Below are 21043 nucleotides of genomic sequence, written 5' to 3'. Positions count from 1 at the left end.
TATAAATTCATTATTATCAAATAATGTTTGCCATAATTTACTTTCCAGCCTTTTACTGTAATAGCTTAGATACAAAAATTAAAAGCACTAATTTATCTGAGTTCAAAAAGACTACAAAACAATGTTAAACCGTTTGAAAATGTGACTTAGATTTATGACATTTAGACCAATATAAACTTAAAACATTAAAAAAAGAATAGTTACAGGCTTGGCATGTTTAGTTTTTAGGGACGAACTTAACGGATAAAAAGTTGCTATGGTCGTTGCTATGTGATTAAAATATACCTAAAGGTGTTTAAGAAGAATATTCTTAATATTCTAAGATTAGTTTGGAAAAAATATTTTTACTATTGAATTCTACAAGGTTCAATTGTCTAAATAACATTTTTTCAAATTTTTCATTTTTTTTTTTATTTTTCACCAAAATAATGGCTGGATACCACCTTAAATGATCTTTATTAAGTATAAAGAGTTAAACAGAAATGGGCTCAAAAAAGATGAAGATGACAATAGGACATTTCAATCTTAACTTAGAGCCCTTTTGTAAAGTTTTGAAAAAATATAGTAATTATTAAAGACACTAATACGAATAAAAATACTGCGCAAATAAGCATATCGAATAAAGACAAAAAATTTATAATTTAGTTGTAATTTATTGAGCGTATTTTTATTGTAAACCGACGGCCAGGACACTGTAATAAATAACGGCATGCTATAGCATCAAATTTTATATTGACACTATGCATGTATATAGAAAACTTAGTTCATACAAAAAGTTTGCAACATTTATTTCAAGTCAAATTTATTCTTCAAAGAAGAAATGAAGTCTTCTATTATCAATACCAAACATACCGACAATTTTATCTATAAAGTTTTTTTTATTGCAGTATATTTTTCCTCTTCGTACGCTTAACATGCATAAACATTTTAGATTGTTGACTTAAGTCGTATTTTCACGCAATGCAATGTGTTAAATGATCGCTCCACCGTACATAGAGTAAAGTAAACAAAACTAGTAAGACACACCTAACACTTGGATAAATGTGTTAAAGGTAACAAATTGATAAAATCTTGGCTACTATACAACTAATACTTTTAGCGGTTCTGAAAATCAAACCTAATTCAATTCTTTAATTTCTAAAATATCTATGATGTATATTTTATTAATTGTAAATTTTTTTCTTTAAACTGTTAACGATTCAGTCTTGCACAATTTAAACGAATGATGAAATACTGTGTTAAACTGTCCATTATCAACTTCACAAAATCGACTTTTCAATGAGTCGATTAGAGAAACCAAGTATTGAATATAAATCGTTTGTCTTAAGGTGGAAAACCCCTCAGAAATATGAAATTTTTGAAAAAAAATTTTATTTTCTTGTTTTGTGCAAAATTTATTAGAGGTTCACAATCTGAAAACCATTTTTGAAAATTCGCTATAGATCTTCATTAAAATAGATTTTATTGAACCCTAGTATTTTAAGCTTCCTTAACAACCGCCATAGCAACGGCACTATTTTTTACCTTAACTAAAAAATAGTCCAAAATCCAATTTTTTCATATGAAGAATATATCTTATCAAGTGAATTGTATTTTCCATTGTTCAAAACAACTTTAGTATAAAAACAGTTACTGGAAAGCTCATAAATATATCATTAATCTTCTACAATGACGAAGGCATGCAGAGTTAAACAAAGAACTAAAAATAATAAAAGGAAAAAAATTTTCAATGTAAAAAAAAAGTTAGTTGTAAATAATGTTGATATGGATGTAAATATGGAATCAAATATTGTGGATATGAACATAAATGTTACTACAAGTGTTGCAGATGTAAATATAAATATGGAGAAACCAGTTGATTTTAACTTTATTAATTCTAATGAAATATGTGCTTCTGCTAAAAAAATAAAAAAAATTTCGTCATCAAGACCAAAGTTATCTAGTAATATAGTTACTGGATACCGTTTTATAGATTTAGAAATATTAAATTCTGTAATTTCTACCCTTATATGTCCAGTATGTATGTCATCTAAGTTGTTTCTTCCTGAAAATGAAAACAAGAGAAAAGGGTAGCGTCTTGTCTTTATGTTAACTGCTGTGTATGTGATTATTCAAGAGAATTTTACACCTCAACATTGAATATACAAAAAAGTTTTGATGTTGCAGTATCATGTGATGGCACTTGGCAGCGACGAGGCTATTCTTCAAACAATGGCGTTGTTTCTGTTATTTCGATGGAAACAGGCAAAGTAATAGATGTTGAAGCTATGAACAAGTTAAGTATACAATTTGTTTATTTTTTTTAGGTTTGCATATATGCATATATATTATATGCTTATATGCATATATATGTTTATCTGTGTGTATATAAACGCCCACCTGATTTGATATATATGTATACACAATACATATATATATATATACATACATACATACATATATATATATATATATATATATATATATATATATATATATATATATATATATATATATATATATATATATATATATATATATATATGTATGTATGTGTATATATATATATATATATATATATATATATATATATATATATATATATATATATATATATATATATAAATTATTACATACTATATTATATATATATATTACATATTATAAAAGATTGGTATTTTTTTAAATATTAAAATCTATTTGATGTTACATACTTCAGATTTTAATATGTTTTTCTCAAAATATAGGTATGTAAAGCATGTTTTCATAAAGAACATCTAAAGAAAGAAAACCCATTAGCCTATGAAAAATGGCATGATAAACATAAATGTGCTTTTAATTACCAAGGACTACCCGGTGGAATGGAGCCAGAGGGAGCCCTCTCCTTATAATGCTGTAAAAAATGTTTATCAAGGTGTTCTTATAAATAAACTTGAATGTGTTGGCCATGTGCAAAAAAGAGTTGGAACACGTTTACGTAATTAAAAAAAAAAAGAAAAAGGTCTTGGTGGTCGTGGAAAATTGACCGATACAACTATCGATCGTCTCCAAAATTATTATGGCATTGCAATTCGCCAAAACAAAAAAAATTTAAATGCTATGAAATCTGCTGTAAGAGCTACACTTTATCATGTTGCTTCATCAAAAAATGAAAATTTACATTTTCCTCACTGTCCAGAAGGTTCAGATAGTTGGTGTCGGTATAATCGTGACAAAGCAAACCATACCTCAACATATAGACCTGGTCCTGGCTTACCAATATCTATTGTTTGGAAACTTAAGCCAATTTATGATGAATTAAGTAGTGATATTCTTTTAAAAAAATGTCTGCATGGCCTTACCCAAAATAACAATGAGTCTTTTAACATGACAATATGGGAGCGTATACCAAAAGGCCATTATGTCTCACTTACACATCTTCAATTTGGCACTTTTGATGCAGTTGCCCATTTTAACATTGGTAGAAAAGCTAGTGTTTTAGTTTTAGAAAAAATGAATTTAAGACCTGGAAAGTATTTGTTAGAAGGATGTAGAAAAATTAATCAAAATTATATACTTAGATTATACTTAACCATATATAAAAACACAGAACGAGCAAAGAAACGCAGACAAGTAATTCGTGGTAAAAAGAAGAGTCAATATGACAAATTTATTGAAAAAGAGCAAAACCCATATCAAACTGGTGCATTTTAAGATTTAACTTTTTTTATTATATATAGATTTGCATATTTATTTACACTATTTTGAAATTTTTTATGTTAGCATTTTTAAAAGCTGTTTTTCTCAGATGAAAAGTTTTTAAGACGCCGGCCAGCATATCTAAATAACTAAAAGCGGTGTTAAGTTAAAATTTTAAGTATGAATTTGTTTGATTGTCTTCTGTGATTTAAACGTGACAGATTTTTTTAAAAATTGAAGCCAGTCTTTAAATAGGTCAACAAATTAATAAAATTTGGTCAAATTTTTTACATGTACTTCGGTCCAATATATAAGCCTATTAAAAATTATTATTAAAAATCTGCTTTGCTCATATCACAAAACTACCTTGTTAGAACAAGTTTGCAAAAAAGATTTTGTTAAAATTGTGTACATCTTTAGATACGTTGGCCGGGGTCTTTCAATATTTTTGTGTTTTTGGCACCTGCTACAGCTACCATTTTACCCAAAAAAAATTTTTTTTGTTTTTTTCAGTTAATTTTGTTATTTACTTTATGTATATGAAGTTAAATTTATAAAATGTCGATATTTACTCAAAAAATTTTTTTCAGGGGTTTTCCACCTTAAACAATTAAGTTTCCCAGTTTACTTTAATGAACTTTGTCTTTCGCACTGTCTTGGAGTTATTAATTCAATATTTATCTTCTGTGGCAGTTGTACTGTTCTCTCAAAAATATACCTTATATTGGACTCACCTCTATGAAGATTTATATCAGTGAGCAGTTTTTAAACTTACAGTTGGACTTCTGGAAGATCAACTTAAAGCTTGATAAGCTTGAGTAACTGGTTCATGTATGGCTAAATTATCCAAGTGATTTAGAAGAGTGGCTTTTGCAGAATAATTGTTATAAAAATGATAAAATTAAAATCCTTCACATTAATATTAGAAACCTAAGTTGTAACTTTGAAAAACTTCTTGATCTATTAGAAGAATCTAAAAATATTTTAATATAGTTTGTTTAACCGAAACATGGATAACCACGAACGATTTGAAAAACAATTCAAATTTTGAAATCCCTTATTTTAAATTAATATCTCAGGAGAGACAAATAAAGAATCGTGGTGGTGGAATTTGTATCTACGCGAAGGAGAATATAGCGCATTAAATTAGGAATGATTTGAGTGCTTCTAACGATGACAAAGAAATTCTAACTATTGCTAACAATCAAACAAAAAACATCCTCTTAAGCTGTTGTTATCGACCACCTGGTGGCGTGAGCGAGAACTAGAGCAGATTTTTTGAACAAAATATTTTCAAAAAAGGAACAAAAGAAAAAAAGAAAAAAATTGTTTTTAATGACATAAATGCTTTTTTCTATAATGATGATTAAAAAGTTTAAAAAATTTTTGACTCAGTTTTTGAATTAGAAGCGGTTCCTTTAATAAATTGTCCAACAAGAATAACAATTAATACAGCTTATCGATAATATCATTACAACAGATATACTTAATAATGATATACAAAAAGGTATTTTGAAAAATGATTTTTCTGACCACTTTTCTATATTCTTAACATTTAACTGCAAGCTCTCAACAAAAATTAAATCAAGCCTAACACTTAGACAGCGTTCTTTTAACCATACCAATGTTAACCAGTTTAAAGAACAATTATCACTGCTTCATTGGAAGCACATAAATTTTAATGACAACGCTAAATGTATTTGCAATAACTTTTTCAACACATTATACTCTATCTACGGTGCCAATTTTCCATTTATTGAAAAAACAATCAATCCAAATAACTCATATAAACCTTGGATTACCAAAGAATTTAATAAGTCATCAAAGCTTAAGCAAAAATTATATATTTTATTACATATTTAAAAACAAAATTGCTTGAAATTGAAAAAATATACAAGAGCTTTAAATATCTGTTTGAAAAAAACTAGTAAAAACTTAAAAAAATACTATTACTCTAAATTACTTAATAAGTAAAAATATAACTCAAAACGCACTTGGGCAATAATGAAAGAAATTAGTGGAAAACAAAAATCCTGCTCAGGTTTCCTGCCTCAAGTCATCAAAGTCGATAACAAATGTATTTTTGAGCCAAAGGAAATAGCTAGTGAATTTAATAATTTTTTTGTTGGAACTGGTCCTAAATTGGTAACAAAAATTCCAAACACCCGAGCTGTATTTAGTAATTTTTTAGTATCAATTAATAATTGCATTAATTCTTATGATTTGTCTACAGAATTATCTTTTGTAGAGTTTGAAAAAACCTTTAAAAAAATAATAATAAAGCAACTGGTGCTGACATAACTGGTGATCATATAAATGGTAAAATAGTCATAGACTGTTTTGAACTAATAAAAGATATTCTCTTTGAAGTTTTCAAAACGTCAGTACATCAAATAATTTTCCCTGATCAATTGAAAATCGGAAAAGCTACACTGATCGCAAAAGATTCTGATCAAAGTTACACCGACTTTTTAAAGAAGGTTATAGAGCTAATATTGGCAGCTATCGACCTGTTTCTGTTTTTTCTATATTTTCGAAAATTTAAAAAAAAAAATGTATAATAGAGTGTATAACTATTTACATTATAATAACTTATTATATTTTTGAAACCAATTTGGTTTAAAAAAACACAGTTCTACTGAACATGCAATCATTCAATGCGTACGTGAGATATCAAATTCCTTTGAAAATTCTCAACACACTTGGTATTTTTATTGACCTTTCAAAGGCATTTGATACAGTTGATCGTATCATCTCACTTCATAAACTTAAGCACTATGGAATAAATAACAGAGTAATAAAGTTGTTCGAAAGTTATCTACTCATAAAACTGCCTCCAATTTTTAATTATTTTGCGGATTGTCTTACTCATTTAAAGCCTTTATTCAACGAAATAAGATTACTTAATATATATGAATTAAATGTATACAATATCTTATGCTTTGTATATATGTGGAAAAATAATTTAGTTCCCAATATTTTTGAAAATAGCTTTACTTTAAAACCTGTCAATAAATATACCCTAAGAAATAATTGCTAAACCAAATTTTTTTCGAATCAAGTTAAATCAATTTTGTATTGATTATCGTTCACCATTTCTTTGGAAAAAGGTATTTTGCAAAATTTTAATTCGCCTTCTTCTTACCCTGTTTTTAAAGCTAAACTTAAAAGTTTTATTCTTTTCATGGACAGCGTACTTATGTACTACTAATAGTAACATTCTGAAGTTATTAGCTTTCTACTACTACTAAGCAAATTATTTTTGCTTATATAAAATTTCTAAACTTGTTTTTAATTTATTACATAAAGAAATTACATTAAAACTTAAACTTTTCAAAATAAAAATGAAATTTGCATTTTTTGATGCTGAGTCAGCATAATTTGTCTAAAATCTTACCTTATCTAAAACAATGATATCTTGAGTAAAATTTGCACTTATTTCACCATATTTCGCCAAATCGTAGCTAAATAGTTGCTTTAGGGCTGAAACTAAAATTTTTTTCAAATGTTAAAAAAAACTAAAATGGCAGCAATAAATGTGCAGAAATTGATTAATTGCCTGTGTCAGTCTGACAAACTACATTGAAACTAACTCATTTATACTTAAAATATTACAATTCTAGTTCCAGCCCTCATAAATAAGTTAATACACATACTGTGAAAATTTGAAGATAAAAGATTTAACCTAACTGAAAATATTAACGTTTTCGTAAGAAAAACATATTAAAATAGAGGAGTCCTTAAAAACACATTTAAAAATAAAACAACGTAAAAACGAAAAGTTTTTCTGTGAAAAGTTACTAAAAACTGCCACTAGTGTAAAAGTTTCCATCATCATTCTCCTTCTCAATGTCTAAATAGCCTTTTTTTATCGATCTTAAATGTTTTCTTCGTTTTTTATTAATATCAGTTGATTTTCTTGACATACTTGATAGTCGCTTTTTATCTTTTTTGAAAGCTCCTTTTTCGAAATAAATACCTCCAGGAAAACTAAGCATTTTAAAAACATACCGTAAGGAAGTAAATCCATCATTATAATTTAAAATAGAAAAATAAACAGCTATTTCAAGAACTTTTCTTGCAGTAAAAGTAGCTTTAGGGCATCGCTGCCATATAAAACTATTAAATGACTCATTGCAGTTTTGTGTCATTCCATGTAAACACTTTCTTAGCATTTCAGGGTATAACAATTCTTGAAAAATAGGTTTAATTTCCTCCATAATTGCAATTGGTAAGTTAATTTTTTGTTTATAGCTTGTTTTACCTGTAACTTTATCTGATTGCCATTTGCACCAGCTGTTTTTCCCTTTTAAGCAAAATTGATGACAGGTAACTTCATAAGGAAAATTTGTACAATGGTAAAGTACAGCTATTACAGAATTTCTCATACACAGTTGTTTTTACATACGGTTATTTTTATTTTGTCTTTGCATTCCAACAAAGGTTTGCATTGTGTTAATAGATTTATTGGTTAATCTTCCTTTTCCAGATATTTTTAAGCCGTCACTTAACAATCTGTATTAAAAATCTTTAATTTTTTGACTCAAACGAGAGCCTACTCTTTTCTGATAATGGCCAATACATTCAAGCTTTTCGATAATACAATCACCATATGGTTTACTTTTAACAACATTAGAAAATAAACTTGAGTCACCATCTCCAAGTTATTTTGTATATCTTAAATTATATTTTTGTATTGACGAATAAAATATTTCTTTAGCTCCAGCAGCTTCAATTGACCCTGCTGAGCTAAAATGATTAACCTGGCAATTGTGTGTAGTTTTCCAACATTCAAAATCAATAGGGTTGTTTATTCTTTTACGTACTTCACACTGCATGCAAAACTTAGATAAAGAAAAAAATATCAATCACCTTTTAATTTTCATGTTTTAATTTTCATTTCTGGGAATTCCCAGATTCGCGCGCAACCATGTGAGAATTTCTTAAACTTACTCAAGATAGTTTTAGTGCCTATTTATGTATCTGGCATGTTCGTTTTAAAAGTAAAGTAAAATTTTCAACTTTCTTTATTTAACTGTCATGAGTTCACAAAGAACGAAGCGACGAAAAATTGCTGCGGTGGTGGCAAAAATTGTTGAAGAGGTTTCTTTTAGTAACAAATCAACTCATGAAAAATTTGTGGAGGATAATAAAGTTGATGAAAGTTTATATGAAGGTTCAAGCATGAATGAATGCCAAATGGAAAACAATACTACCGAATTTTATGATAGACAAGATTGGCTTGCACATTCTAATGATGATTCTGATAACGAAAAACTAAACCCAAACAAAAATAGCTTAAATGAGGATCTAGGAAAATGAGGAGTCAGTTTTATAATATCTCACAGTGCTATAGACAGTTTATTACCGGTTCTGAGAAAACATGGGTTAGATTTGCCTAAAGATTCTAGATCGTATTTACACACAAAGAGACATATTGAAACCAAATCTGTTGCAGGTGGTGAGTATTACTACATTGGATTGCAATTTTGGCTTTCTCTACTATTAAAAAAATCTCTTCTTTTAACAAACCTTTCAGTTTTTACTTTACATATCAATATTGATGGTATTCCACTGTTTAATAACTCAAACATATCACTTGGGCCAATTCTGGGTTCTTTTTTAGAGTTTGAACAGAACGTGTTTTCAATTGCTTTATTTCCAGTTCTTGTAAAGCCAAATTCTATCGATAACTATTTAATAGATTTTATTGATGAATTGAAATGTTTTCAAGAAGTTGGTGTTTTCTGTGACAAGACTGGAAAGGCATACAAAATAAAATTAGAAGCAGTTATTTGTGATGCACCAGCTCGGTCATTTGTTGAGTGCATTAAAACACATAATGGATACAATTGTTGTGAACAATGTATTTAACATGGCGAGTGGTATTAAAAAATAGTTTTACCTGACTTATTTATACAGGGCCAGTGAAAGGATTATTGTTACCAAATCATTATCAAAATTTTATTGACTTATCTGTTGCTGTCAGGATTTTATTGTGTACTACTTTGCTTAAACATTATGCTGGGTATGCTGGTCAGTTGTTGCAATACTTTGCGCAGAATTTTGAAGAGCTATACAGTAGAGATTAGCTAATATATAATGTTCATTCACACTTAGCTGATGATGCAAAATACTATGGTGCACTTGACAATTGCTTGTCGTTTAAGTATGAAAGTTATCTTGGTCAGTTAAAAAAGCTTGTTCACAAGGCTCAATCACCTTAATCACAAATAGCTAAAAGAATTTGTGAAAATGCTGATATTTATATTTGTCAACGTAATCATATTGTTGGTTTTAGTAAATTACACACTGAAGGTCCTGTAAATATAACACTGAGCCATTACCTTCAATTTAAACAGTATCAAAACAAGTAGTATTTTATGTCTAACAGTGTTGGAGATAATTGCTTTGAAATACATGGTAAAATTAGAATTGTTAGAAATATTTTAAAACCAACTGCCAGCAATGATAATGCTTATATTCTTTTTGAAGACTTTGTTATCAAAGAATCTTTTTTTATAAATCCATGTAATTCTCAAAATTTGAATATTTTTATTGTTGAAAGAACTGATGGTTTGTATGAGTGTTTTCCGCTCAGTGGCATAGTAAAAAATATCTTTGTTTACCGTATAAAAATGGATTTATTGTAATGCCCCAATTGCACTTTTGAAACATTTTGTATTTGCTTTTTTAATTTTGAATTTTCATATCAGATTTTTATGTGTTTACCACATCAGTAACACTAATCTGTAATATTATAATATGCATAATATACACATCCACTGTTTATTATCTTGCTTTGAATGTTAACTTTTGAATGTAATTCATTATTTCTTTGTTTAAAAATAAATTTATTATTTGGCAATATTTAAAAATTAATTTTGGTTATTATTAGTATTATAGTTAAAACATAATTACTGGAATGTATGTGGTTTTTCAGTTGCAGGTAAATTTTGGTCTGTATAATACTATTGATGAACTCAGACAAGGAACCAGTATTAATTTTTTTTATTAAAAATGAAAAAAATATTTACTGTTTTAGATGCTGTAAGCTAAGTGTTATTAATTTTGAAATATGGATTGTAGGTAGCAAAAAAACATGGTGTAAGCTATTTTGTATGCCTAAAATTTATGTTAACTTGCATAGCAACATTCTCCTTTTTCTCTCCACTTTTTTTTATTTTAAATAGGCTAGAAAAAAAACTGTCTAACAGCAAAGATGTAATTGAGAGTACTAATTCGGAAAGTAAATACAGTAACAGGTGTTTACTCCTGTGGTACGGACAGAATCATCAAGTAAAGTTTATATTGTTGCAACATGGTAGACTGCTACAAATATTATAATATTCGTATCGTTCTTTACTACTTTTTTTTTTTAAGAAAAGAAAGTTCAAAACGGACAAAATAAAACATGCTTTGATTTCCAGTCGGAAATTGTTGTTAAGTCAAAAGGTGTGTCTGGTCTTTCTTTTTACACCAATACTCCAATGTTGAAAACTTTTGGTTATACTACATCAGGTAAGATACTAAATCAATAAAACACTTCACCAAAATTGTTACTTCTATTTGTTTTTTAAAAATGTATGACATGCTTTCAATCAAAGCTATTTAAAAATGGTATCTAATAAAAGGCCATTTTATTTGAGTTATTAAGTTTTTTGTTTTTTTTACATTGGTTTTTTAATAAAATTTAATTTTTACAAACAGAAAAATTGTTGTTGAAAATTTTGACAAGAAGGAATAAGAGAGACCCAAAAGTTACATTCAGCTATGTTGCACAACATTCAGCAACAAATTTATACAACACAAGGCATTATGGAGGAAAAAATTGAATTAAACTTACCTCTTAAAACAATTGAAGATGCGGAAGCTTTTGAAGATTAGTTGAACGATGAACATGCGAAAAAATATATTTGGTAAATTATTAGGGTTTTCTTACATTTAATATATATCAAATAAAGTTCAGGTTTATATTGTTAGATATATCAAGTTGAATATTAGTAAATCTGTTTTTCATGTCTTCAGTGGGAGACATGAAACAATTTCAAAAAATTATAAAAATCATACATCATTAGCAAGATTTCAAATAGATTACTAGTACGTCATGAATGTAGTCTCTAAATTCAATAGGTCAAGATGTTGAACTTTCATGGCACTAGCCTAGTGCCATGGAATAGTGCCATAGGGATTTATTAAATGCCCATTTGTTTTTCAATGATAAAGTATCATATCAAATATGAATATAATCATTTAATATTTAGGTGTAAAAGTTATGCTGTTAAGCTAGTTTCATTATTTATTAACTGAATGCAATAAATTATGACTTTAAATATTGGTAGTGATATGGTAAATCCCATTAGTAATATGAAGGAAATTGGGTTATGTTTAGGGGTTCAACTAATTTGATGAGGGGTACATAAACAGCTTGCACAACCCCTAAATGTTAACTGATTTTATTTTTGTCTTTTTTTAAAACCATGTAATTAAAAAATAATAATTTTTGAATCACTATATAGACCCGCAAGCCGCCGCCATTAGCCGCTAGCCGTCGCCAAGCACTGCTTTATTTTTAGCCAGCTGTGAAAAATGCCTTCGCCAGCCATGAAAATAAGTCGCCATAGCCAGCCGTTAAAATCATAGTTAGTTAATTGATTTAAATCTTTAAATTAGTTTATGTCCAATTTTTTTTTTAATTTTATCATATCACCTATCACCAATCGCTTCGTAATATAGGTTTTGGTTTAACCATGGAATTCCATGAGTTTCGTGTTCATATACCGTATGTTCGAATACCTTAATTTTCGCGCTATAAAAAAAAGTCTCTTGCAGTCCGAAAACAGTAGTCAATGTTTATCATAAAAAAAAAGAAAAGTTGTCATCTGCGCAATTTAAATTTTAAAATGAAATGAAACAATCATTCTAAAGGTCCGAATTATCATTATTGTTTGTATTATATATATACTATATATATATATATATATATATATATATATATATATATATATATATATATATATATATATATATATATATATATATATATATATATATATATATATATATATATATATATATATATATATATATATATATATATATATATATATATATATATATATATATATATATATATATATATATATATATATATATATATAGTATATATATATATATATATATATATATATATATATATATATATATATATATATATATATATATATATATATATATATATATATATATATATATATATATATATATATATATATATATATATATATATATATATATATATATATATATATATATATATATATATATATATATATATATATATATATATATATATATATATATATATATATATATATATATATATATATATATATATATATATATATATATATTATATATATATATATATATATATATATATATATATATATATATATATATATATATATATATATATATATATATATATATATATATATATATATATATATATATATATATATATATATATATATATATATATATATATATATATATATATATATATATATATATATATATATATATATATATATATATATATATATATATATATATATATATATATATATATATATATATATATATATATATATATATATATATATATATATATATATATATATATATATATATATATATATATATATATATATATATATATATATATATATATATATATATATATATATATATATATATATATATATATATATATATATATATATATATATATATATATATATATATATATATATATATATATATATATATATATATATATATATATATATATATATATAATATATATATATATATATATATATATATATATATATATATATATATATATATATATATATATATATATATATATATATATATATATATATATATATATATATATATATATATATATATATATATATATATATATATATACAGTTCATGAACGAGTAAATAAATTTGTTTCCATTGAAAAAAAAACTGGAACAATTTGCTTGCTCAAGGATCTGAGATGGATTCCTGTGTCCAACAGCAAATCTAGGGCTTCTACATCCAAAGCATGGGACTTCATGAATCAACTAATCTTGAAAGATTCAAGAAACCAAATTAATCAAAATTATTTATTTAATAATCAGTTGTACTGCAGATACTGTTTCGAAAAGCAATCACGTGTCGATGAAGGTCGATTATCAAAGGTATATGTTACTTCAACAATGACATCTTCTGGTAACCATCTAAACCATGTTGTTTTTAAACATGGAAAGACTTTTGAGCAACCAGTTAGTTCTAAAATTTCTAATTGGGTCTGCACTGTACAAAATAATAAACCAGCACAAAGTCAATTTGAATTCAACAGAGATCTTTGTCTGTTAATATGTTTAGATCTTAAGCCATTTAGTTCAGTTGAAAGATCTGGGTTTAAAAGTTTTTGTTCAAAAAATACAGCCTCCATCATCTTACTGTATATCTGGATCTGCCCTAAAAAATGTTTATACTTCTGTTAAACAAAGAGTCTTAGAAGTTCTACAATCATGTGTAAGTGGAACTTTGATGATGGATGGTTGGACTGACAAGCGTAATCGTTTACCTTATTTTGGAATTCGTTTAAGTGTTGTGCATGATTGGAGATTTAAAATTTTCACATTGGCTGTTCAGCCAGTGGAGTCGCACACTTCTGAGCAGCTTTATCGATTTGTTAAAACTGTTTTAAAAGAATTTTTACCTCAAGATAAGCATTTTTTATTATTTAACACAACTGATGGTGCAGCTAATATGAAAAAATTATCAAAGCCATGAAAATTATTAGGCCATGAACGTATAACATGCACCGCACATGGAATTCATCTGCTTTTAACCTCGGATAGCTAAAAAAAAATTCCAGAATTAACTTTACTAGTAAGCAAATGCAAAGAAGTAATAAAAGCTTTACATTTTAAGGGATATATGCTATCGAGTGAAATTGAAACTGTGAAAGACGAGGAGTTGTTCAAAAGAATTACAACTCATGTTGACGAGTTAATAGCTGATGAAGAGGATCCAATTCTGGATTTTGAAATTGAAACTGAAAATGTAAGCATTCTTCCACAAACACAGCTAACTAAATCTGTTAGTCAAGCTGATGAGAGTTCACTTGAAGAGTATTCTGAAGAGTATTCACTTCTAGATTTTGACATACAAGCTAAAAATGATGTCATAAAAAGTCATGAGCACAGTTCTTTAAAAAATAGTGTCCCAACAAGATGGAATAGTACCTTGGAAATGATTGAATCTATCTTAGATCTAAAAACTCATGTTGATACAGTGTTGAAAAAAATTGGAAAGTATGATTTATGTTTTCTTCCTGAAGATTTAGAACTTCTGCAAGAACTGCGCAATTTTTTATCTCCATTTCGAGAACTGACTCTACTTGTTAGCGAGGGATCACCAAATTTGTCTTGCCTTCCACTCATGGTAACTAAAATTAAAAATTGTTGAATTGTTCAAGTCACAGATTCTTCTGCGATAAAAAAATATAAAAAGTTAGTTAGAAAATGCATTGAGAAACGGTTAGTTGTTACTAATTTAGTTGAATTAGCGTGTTGTTTTGATCCAGCAATTCGTGATGTTGTTTTGACGAAGGAAAAATGTGAAATTTTGTTAAAAAACAGCTAAAAAATGTGAAATTTTGTTAAAAAACAGCTATGACAAAATAAAAACTTCTTTATTTGGTTCAAACATTTTACCACAAATAGGAACCGATAAAAAGATTAACTTCTCTGCGTCATACATTGACAATAATCAAAATAGTAAAACCTCAAACGCAGCTCAGGATTTTAAAAAACTTAGACTGACTTTATTACAGGAAACTGCAAAATCTTCACTAAACTCTGGAGCAATATTAGAGAATAGCAATGGGTTGCAAGCTGAAATAAATCTTTATCTTACCATTTGTGATAATCAATCACCAGCCTTGCTGTTTTGGAAAAATAATGCAGAAAAGTTCCCTATTCTAGCATCCATAGCCAAGGTAGAAGATAATTTTATTTTTGACATTAAACTAATATTAGTGACAAAAATAGCAGCAAACATTAATTTTTTTCTGAAGTTTAATGTCGCTTATTTTACATAGTTTCTATTGTTTCAGGTTTATCTTGCATTGAGCATCGGCAGTGTACCTGTTAAATGTCTTTTTAGCACGACTGGTTTAATTTTGAATGGAAAGAGATCCTCCTTGGCACCATTTCGAATGAATGCAGTTTGTTTCATACACGATAACTATCCAAATGCTGGTCTATGAGCTAAGTCTTGCATTATTTGGATTAGGACATTATTTATGTTTTTATTTCATTTTGATTAACTTTGTATTTCATATATGAATATTTATTATATGCAAAAGTTTGTTTTGTTTTGGTTAATGCTGTCAGTATTATACTTGTATATATGTGGTTATTATACTATAAATATATTATATATATATATATATATATATATATATATATATATATATATATATATATATATATATATATATATATATACATTTGCATAGCAATATAAAATTAAATTAGTAAAAACACTTATCTAATTTTTGATTACTTCAACACTGTGTTTCACCATCAGTAGGTTTATCAGGATTCTTTACTACCTACTGATGGTGAAACAGTGTTGAAGTAATCAATAATTAGATAAGTGCTTTTACTAATTTATATATATATATATATATATATATATATATATATATATATATATATATATATATATATATATATATATATATATATATATATATATATATATATATATATATATATATAATAGCCAGCTAAGCAGACAAAAAAATCAGGCGGCTAGCCAGCCACAAAAATGTAGGCTAGCCTCTCATGCCATCAGCTAGCCGGTCAGAATTTTTTTTAGCCAGCCATGAAAGTAAAATACCGTGGCTAGGAGGTCTATCACTATATCACCTTAGTTTACTTATTTGATTATGTAATTTGTTTTTGTAATTTTATTGCCAGGTTCAGGTCCTTGTAAATAATGGTGGCACAAGTCTAACAAATTTTGTAAGAAGGAACATGAAGTATTTATTTTCTAATTAACTGAAAATGTAACCTAACTGGTTAGAAAAAAAAACTATTTCAAACATTGCAGCTAATTCAAATAATGTTTTGTAAGTATATTATATCATATGCTCTCCTTGTTTTCTTCTTTTATTAAGTATATTAGTTTTTTTTATTGTCATATTATGTAGCGAAAAGAACATTAGTATTTTTACCCTATCCCATGTTATTAATACTTTTTTTTCAAAATATCTTGAACTTTTTACATATATTTAAGACTTATTAGGAGTTAAAGTGTCTAAAAAATGACTAGTTAAGGTCATCCAAAAGTATGGCTTAAGTTGGGTTCAACACATTACTATAAAATATTATGACTTGATTTACAAGGTATACCTACTAAATCAAATCATAATATTTTATAATAATATGTCGAGACCACCTAAAGCCATACTTTTGGATAAATGAAATTGCAAAAGAAATGTTACTATAGTAACATTTCTTTTGGAATTTACTTCAACTAACGTATGCTTAGGTGCAAAAAAAAACTATGAAACAAAATTTATCAAAAAAACTTCCTGAAGAAGCACTTTCTGCTTGGTATGGTAATGCTCCAGATAGAGGCAAAGACGGCCGAAAAGAACGAATTTCGAATGTAGCATCAAACACAGAAAAGAACATATAGAATGTGCATAATGCAGCAGCAAACATGTAACATAAAGAATACTGCAGAGAACACTTGTATATATATAAATACATGTGAAATAATAGTTTATTTTATTAATATAACATATATATGTTCTTGTGTTTTCAATTTGTAAATAAAACATTTAGCTTTTAAAACTTTTATAAAAAATTATCATGATTAAGGTGGTTCCCCTAGAAAAGAAACATACAAAAAAAAAATAATAAAAATTGAGAATATATATACTTTTTAAATGGCATTCTATACTCTTTCCAATGATATATTATTTGAAGGGTCTTTTGAAGTATAAAGATGAAAAATTTGGATTATAGAATAAAAGTTTATTGTTTTTCTTTGTATTTAAGTTTTTAAATAGCATTTTCTGCGAAATATGATTTTCATACAATTTTAAGTTTTTCAAATCTCATATTTTTATAAATATTAAACTTTACGACTTGAAATTTTTTGGAAACATTCTTCAAACATATACCTAGAAACTGAGCGGAAAGAAATTAATGGCTCATTTTTTGATTTCTCTTATTTTAATTTTGTATTTGGATAGAGAGTTTCAAAAGTGCATTTTTTTTACGTTGGCCGCCATTATGAGTTTTTGAGCCGGTTAAGAGATTTTTTTTTTCACTCATTCCCTTTATGTATATATGTAATATATCATTGTACTAAATTTCATATTATATGCATAAGTTGTTTTAAAATTATTGTGTCCCAAGTTTTTTCCTAACTTTGCTCATAAAACTGTAAAAAAAATGCTGACTCAGCCTTAAAAAATGCCCATTTTGTTATAAAATTATACTTTTTAAATTCTTACTTATTTCTAGTATTGAAAAATCGATATTAGAACGATTCGCTATCACTATAAAAGAAAATAGCTTTTTTCTAGGGGTACCACCGTAAGTCATTTAATTTGTTCAAAATGAAAAAATTGCTTTAAACGAATTGTAAATATAAGGTATAAAAGATCTAAGTTATACATAGATTTTATACATTATAAAAAATAATAAAGTATATCCGGAAATAATCTGGGGTCAATACGGGAAAAAAGAAAGAGTAGCCGATAAGTTTTTCGTTTTTTTTTTATTATTTAGCACGTATGGTCCCCATATAGAGCCAAATCCCGTATGGTTTCCGTTTGGGTCCCTTATGGTTGTGCTTGCTGAGTAGTTCTTCATTGTCCTGTAGGACAATGATTGTTTGATTTAATTTACACAGTCTGTGTCACATGACTTAAAAAAAAAATACAAAATAAATTTTAACCTGATATATTGTAATTCCGGCCGGAACTGGAATGACCTTAAAGTCACAAATTCTGGTACATCCCTAATTCACCTTTCCCCTTATTATTATTTCACGCAATGCATTATGGTATTTGTATGTACAGAAAAATCAAGAACTCGCAATTTATAGTTGTTTTTAAAATTTTCATTATTTCGTGGCTTGCTCGTTCATAGGTAATAGTTTTCTCTTTTATAATTAACTATATTTACACCAAAATCTTTTACAAATCTTATTATCTCCGCAGGAGAATAACTGCATTGTAATATAAACAAATATTTCAACGTAGTTGTAGTTGAATTTCGTTAGAGAAGCTTGTTTGATGTATATTCTTCAAGCATACATAAGTAAAAGAATATATAACTAACTCTATAAATATTCCTGATGGTTCTAGCTTTTTTAAAAGTTATAACACGGTTCCAATAAATGTAAAATTTAGTATAATTACAAACGAAGAATTTCAAAAAACGAAGATATTGCTCATGAAAAGTTTAAAGAAAAAGTTAACTGTGATGCTAAAAAATCTGATGTTGTTATAAATGCTAAATGCCATGGCTGGTTCTAGCCCTGATGGGTTGTGTATTAACTAAGACAGCTACAAAATAATTTAAGTTAAGTGCTCTTTTTAAAAAAGAAATCTTTGCAAAAAGCTTGTACCAATAAAACTTTTTGTATGGAAATAGTAATAAACAGCAAAAACTAAAAATCAAACAGTAAAATATTAATTTCTTAAAATAAAAAAAATTATTTTAAGAAATTAATATTTTTTTTATTATTAAAAATTTTCTTTATTGGAAATTGCATAAAATAAAAAAATTTTATGTTTTACTTATTTGCTAAAGCATTTAGGTACACAACATGTAAAATCCCAACTTCTTTTTTTGTTTGTTTTTTAGTTGAATAACATTGTTTGGTGCACTTGTTGTTATCTTTTCTTCGAAGTCTTATATAGTGCAAAGTTTACTCCAATTAGCCAAATTCCTTTCAGAGGCCTGGTCTCGAAATTAATTCGATGTAGGGAAAAAAGTAAAGATGGTAACTTTGTTATTAGAAAAAAAATCAACTAAACATTACTTTCGCTGCTGCTATTAGTTTCTGATTCATCATGATTAAAAACGTAAATGATTAAAAAAGATAGAAAAAGAGTCTTATGTGGTACTTTCGAGGAATTGCAAAACAAAATGCAAATGTATTTACGTTATTTAAAGCTAAAAAATAAACTGAAGCCTAATGTATGTCTAGCCTAAAATACCTAAAATTAAAGCTGAATGGTCATCAAACAAGTTATTTTACGATAAGAAAATTAGTGAAGATGTCATTTAAAGATATTGTGACCATAAAAAGGAAGGGAACTGCGGACTTCCTAAAAAAGCATAAAGAATGTTACAAAGTTAAAATAAATTGCCGTCTTAAAGAAAACAAGTCCGTTAACGTATATCTCGCAGAATTAACAAGGCTAAGCAAGCTAATATCATCTCATGTAAGCGAAGAGTGGATAAGGTGCGCATTTATTCTCGGATTGCTTGACGAAGCAAGAAAGCAGCTGCAAACTGCATGCTCAATATCAAAGATGTCGCTGTACCAGATCGCTGAAAAATCAAGAAGTTTGGTAATCTTACGTCTTAAAGAATCGTGCTTTGTCAGTTGCGTGAATCCTGTTGCCATAAGTTCAAGACAGGTTCCTCAAGGACACGTAAAAAAGACCATAACGTGCTACCGTTGCGGCGAGGATGGACATATTATTCGAAACTGCAGCGAAAAAATTGAGAAGAAGAGGTGCTTTGTGTGTGGAGTGGACAATCACTTGGCCCTGCACTGCTATAGAAAGTGTACAAACTCAAAAAACATGGAAGGAAAGCCACCCGTTTTGTGCGAGCGGCTTCCCACAAAATTTAAAACCGCCAACTCTCTGCGTATATGTCAATGGAGGAAAAATAAAAGCATTGTTGGATACTGGATGCTCCAAATCAATTTTAAGTCGAGATATTGTAAACGCAAAAATGTCAAACACGCAAGAGAAAAGGTTTTTATGATGAATGGAAAGTCAATTGAAGTAAAATACCAGATTGTTGTTGATATTTCTATAAATGATACCACCATCGATTTGGAATGCCTGGTTGCCAACCTTGTTCCCGAATATCAAAAGCTACTTGGTATGGACGCAATACGACTGCTTGGAGGTGTCCAAGTCGGGAGAGACGGCGAAACCATAAATTTCAATCTGGAACAACTAACTATTGGTGCTATCGCAGTCTCTCAAGAAAAAACGAATGAAGTATCCTCGCCTACTATTCAAAAGCTGATTGATAAA

At 27.2% G+C, this 21043-nt stretch overlaps 1 protein-coding gene across 2 annotated transcripts; it reads left to right on the top strand.

Annotated features, from left to right (window-relative positions):
• Positions 1-13666: 13666 nt before the first annotated feature.
• On the top strand, positions 13667-16092 carry LOC136087270 (uncharacterized). Of its 2 annotated transcripts, none has more exons than XM_065809725.1 (2): positions 13667-15730; positions 15898-16092. In XM_065809725.1, exon 1 carries the CDS (start codon positions 14668-14670, stop codon positions 15196-15198), a length of 531 nt encoding a protein of 176 aa, XP_065665797.1. In that variant the 5' UTR covers positions 13667-14667; the 3' UTR covers positions 15199-15730; positions 15898-16092. The 2 variants fall into 2 exon arrangements, with proteins under 2 accessions (XP_065665797.1, XP_065665796.1); XM_065809724.1 differs by having other exon boundaries at positions 15848-16092.
• Positions 16093-21043: the final 4951 nt, after the last annotated feature.

The sequence above is a fragment of the Hydra vulgaris genome, chromosome 11 (genome assembly GCF_038396675.1).
Source record: "Hydra vulgaris chromosome 11, alternate assembly HydraT2T_AEP".
Lineage (NCBI taxonomy): Eukaryota > Metazoa > Cnidaria > Hydrozoa > Anthoathecata > Hydridae > Hydra > Hydra vulgaris.
The sequence above is the reverse complement of the archived record's forward strand: the minus strand, read 5'-3'. Positions and strand labels throughout refer to the sequence as shown.

Coding starts and splice junctions, on each gene's coding strand:
- LOC136087270 (XM_065809725.1), top strand. CDS start 14,668: ATGCTATCGAGTGAAATTGAAACTGTGAAAGACGAGGAGTTGTTCAAA.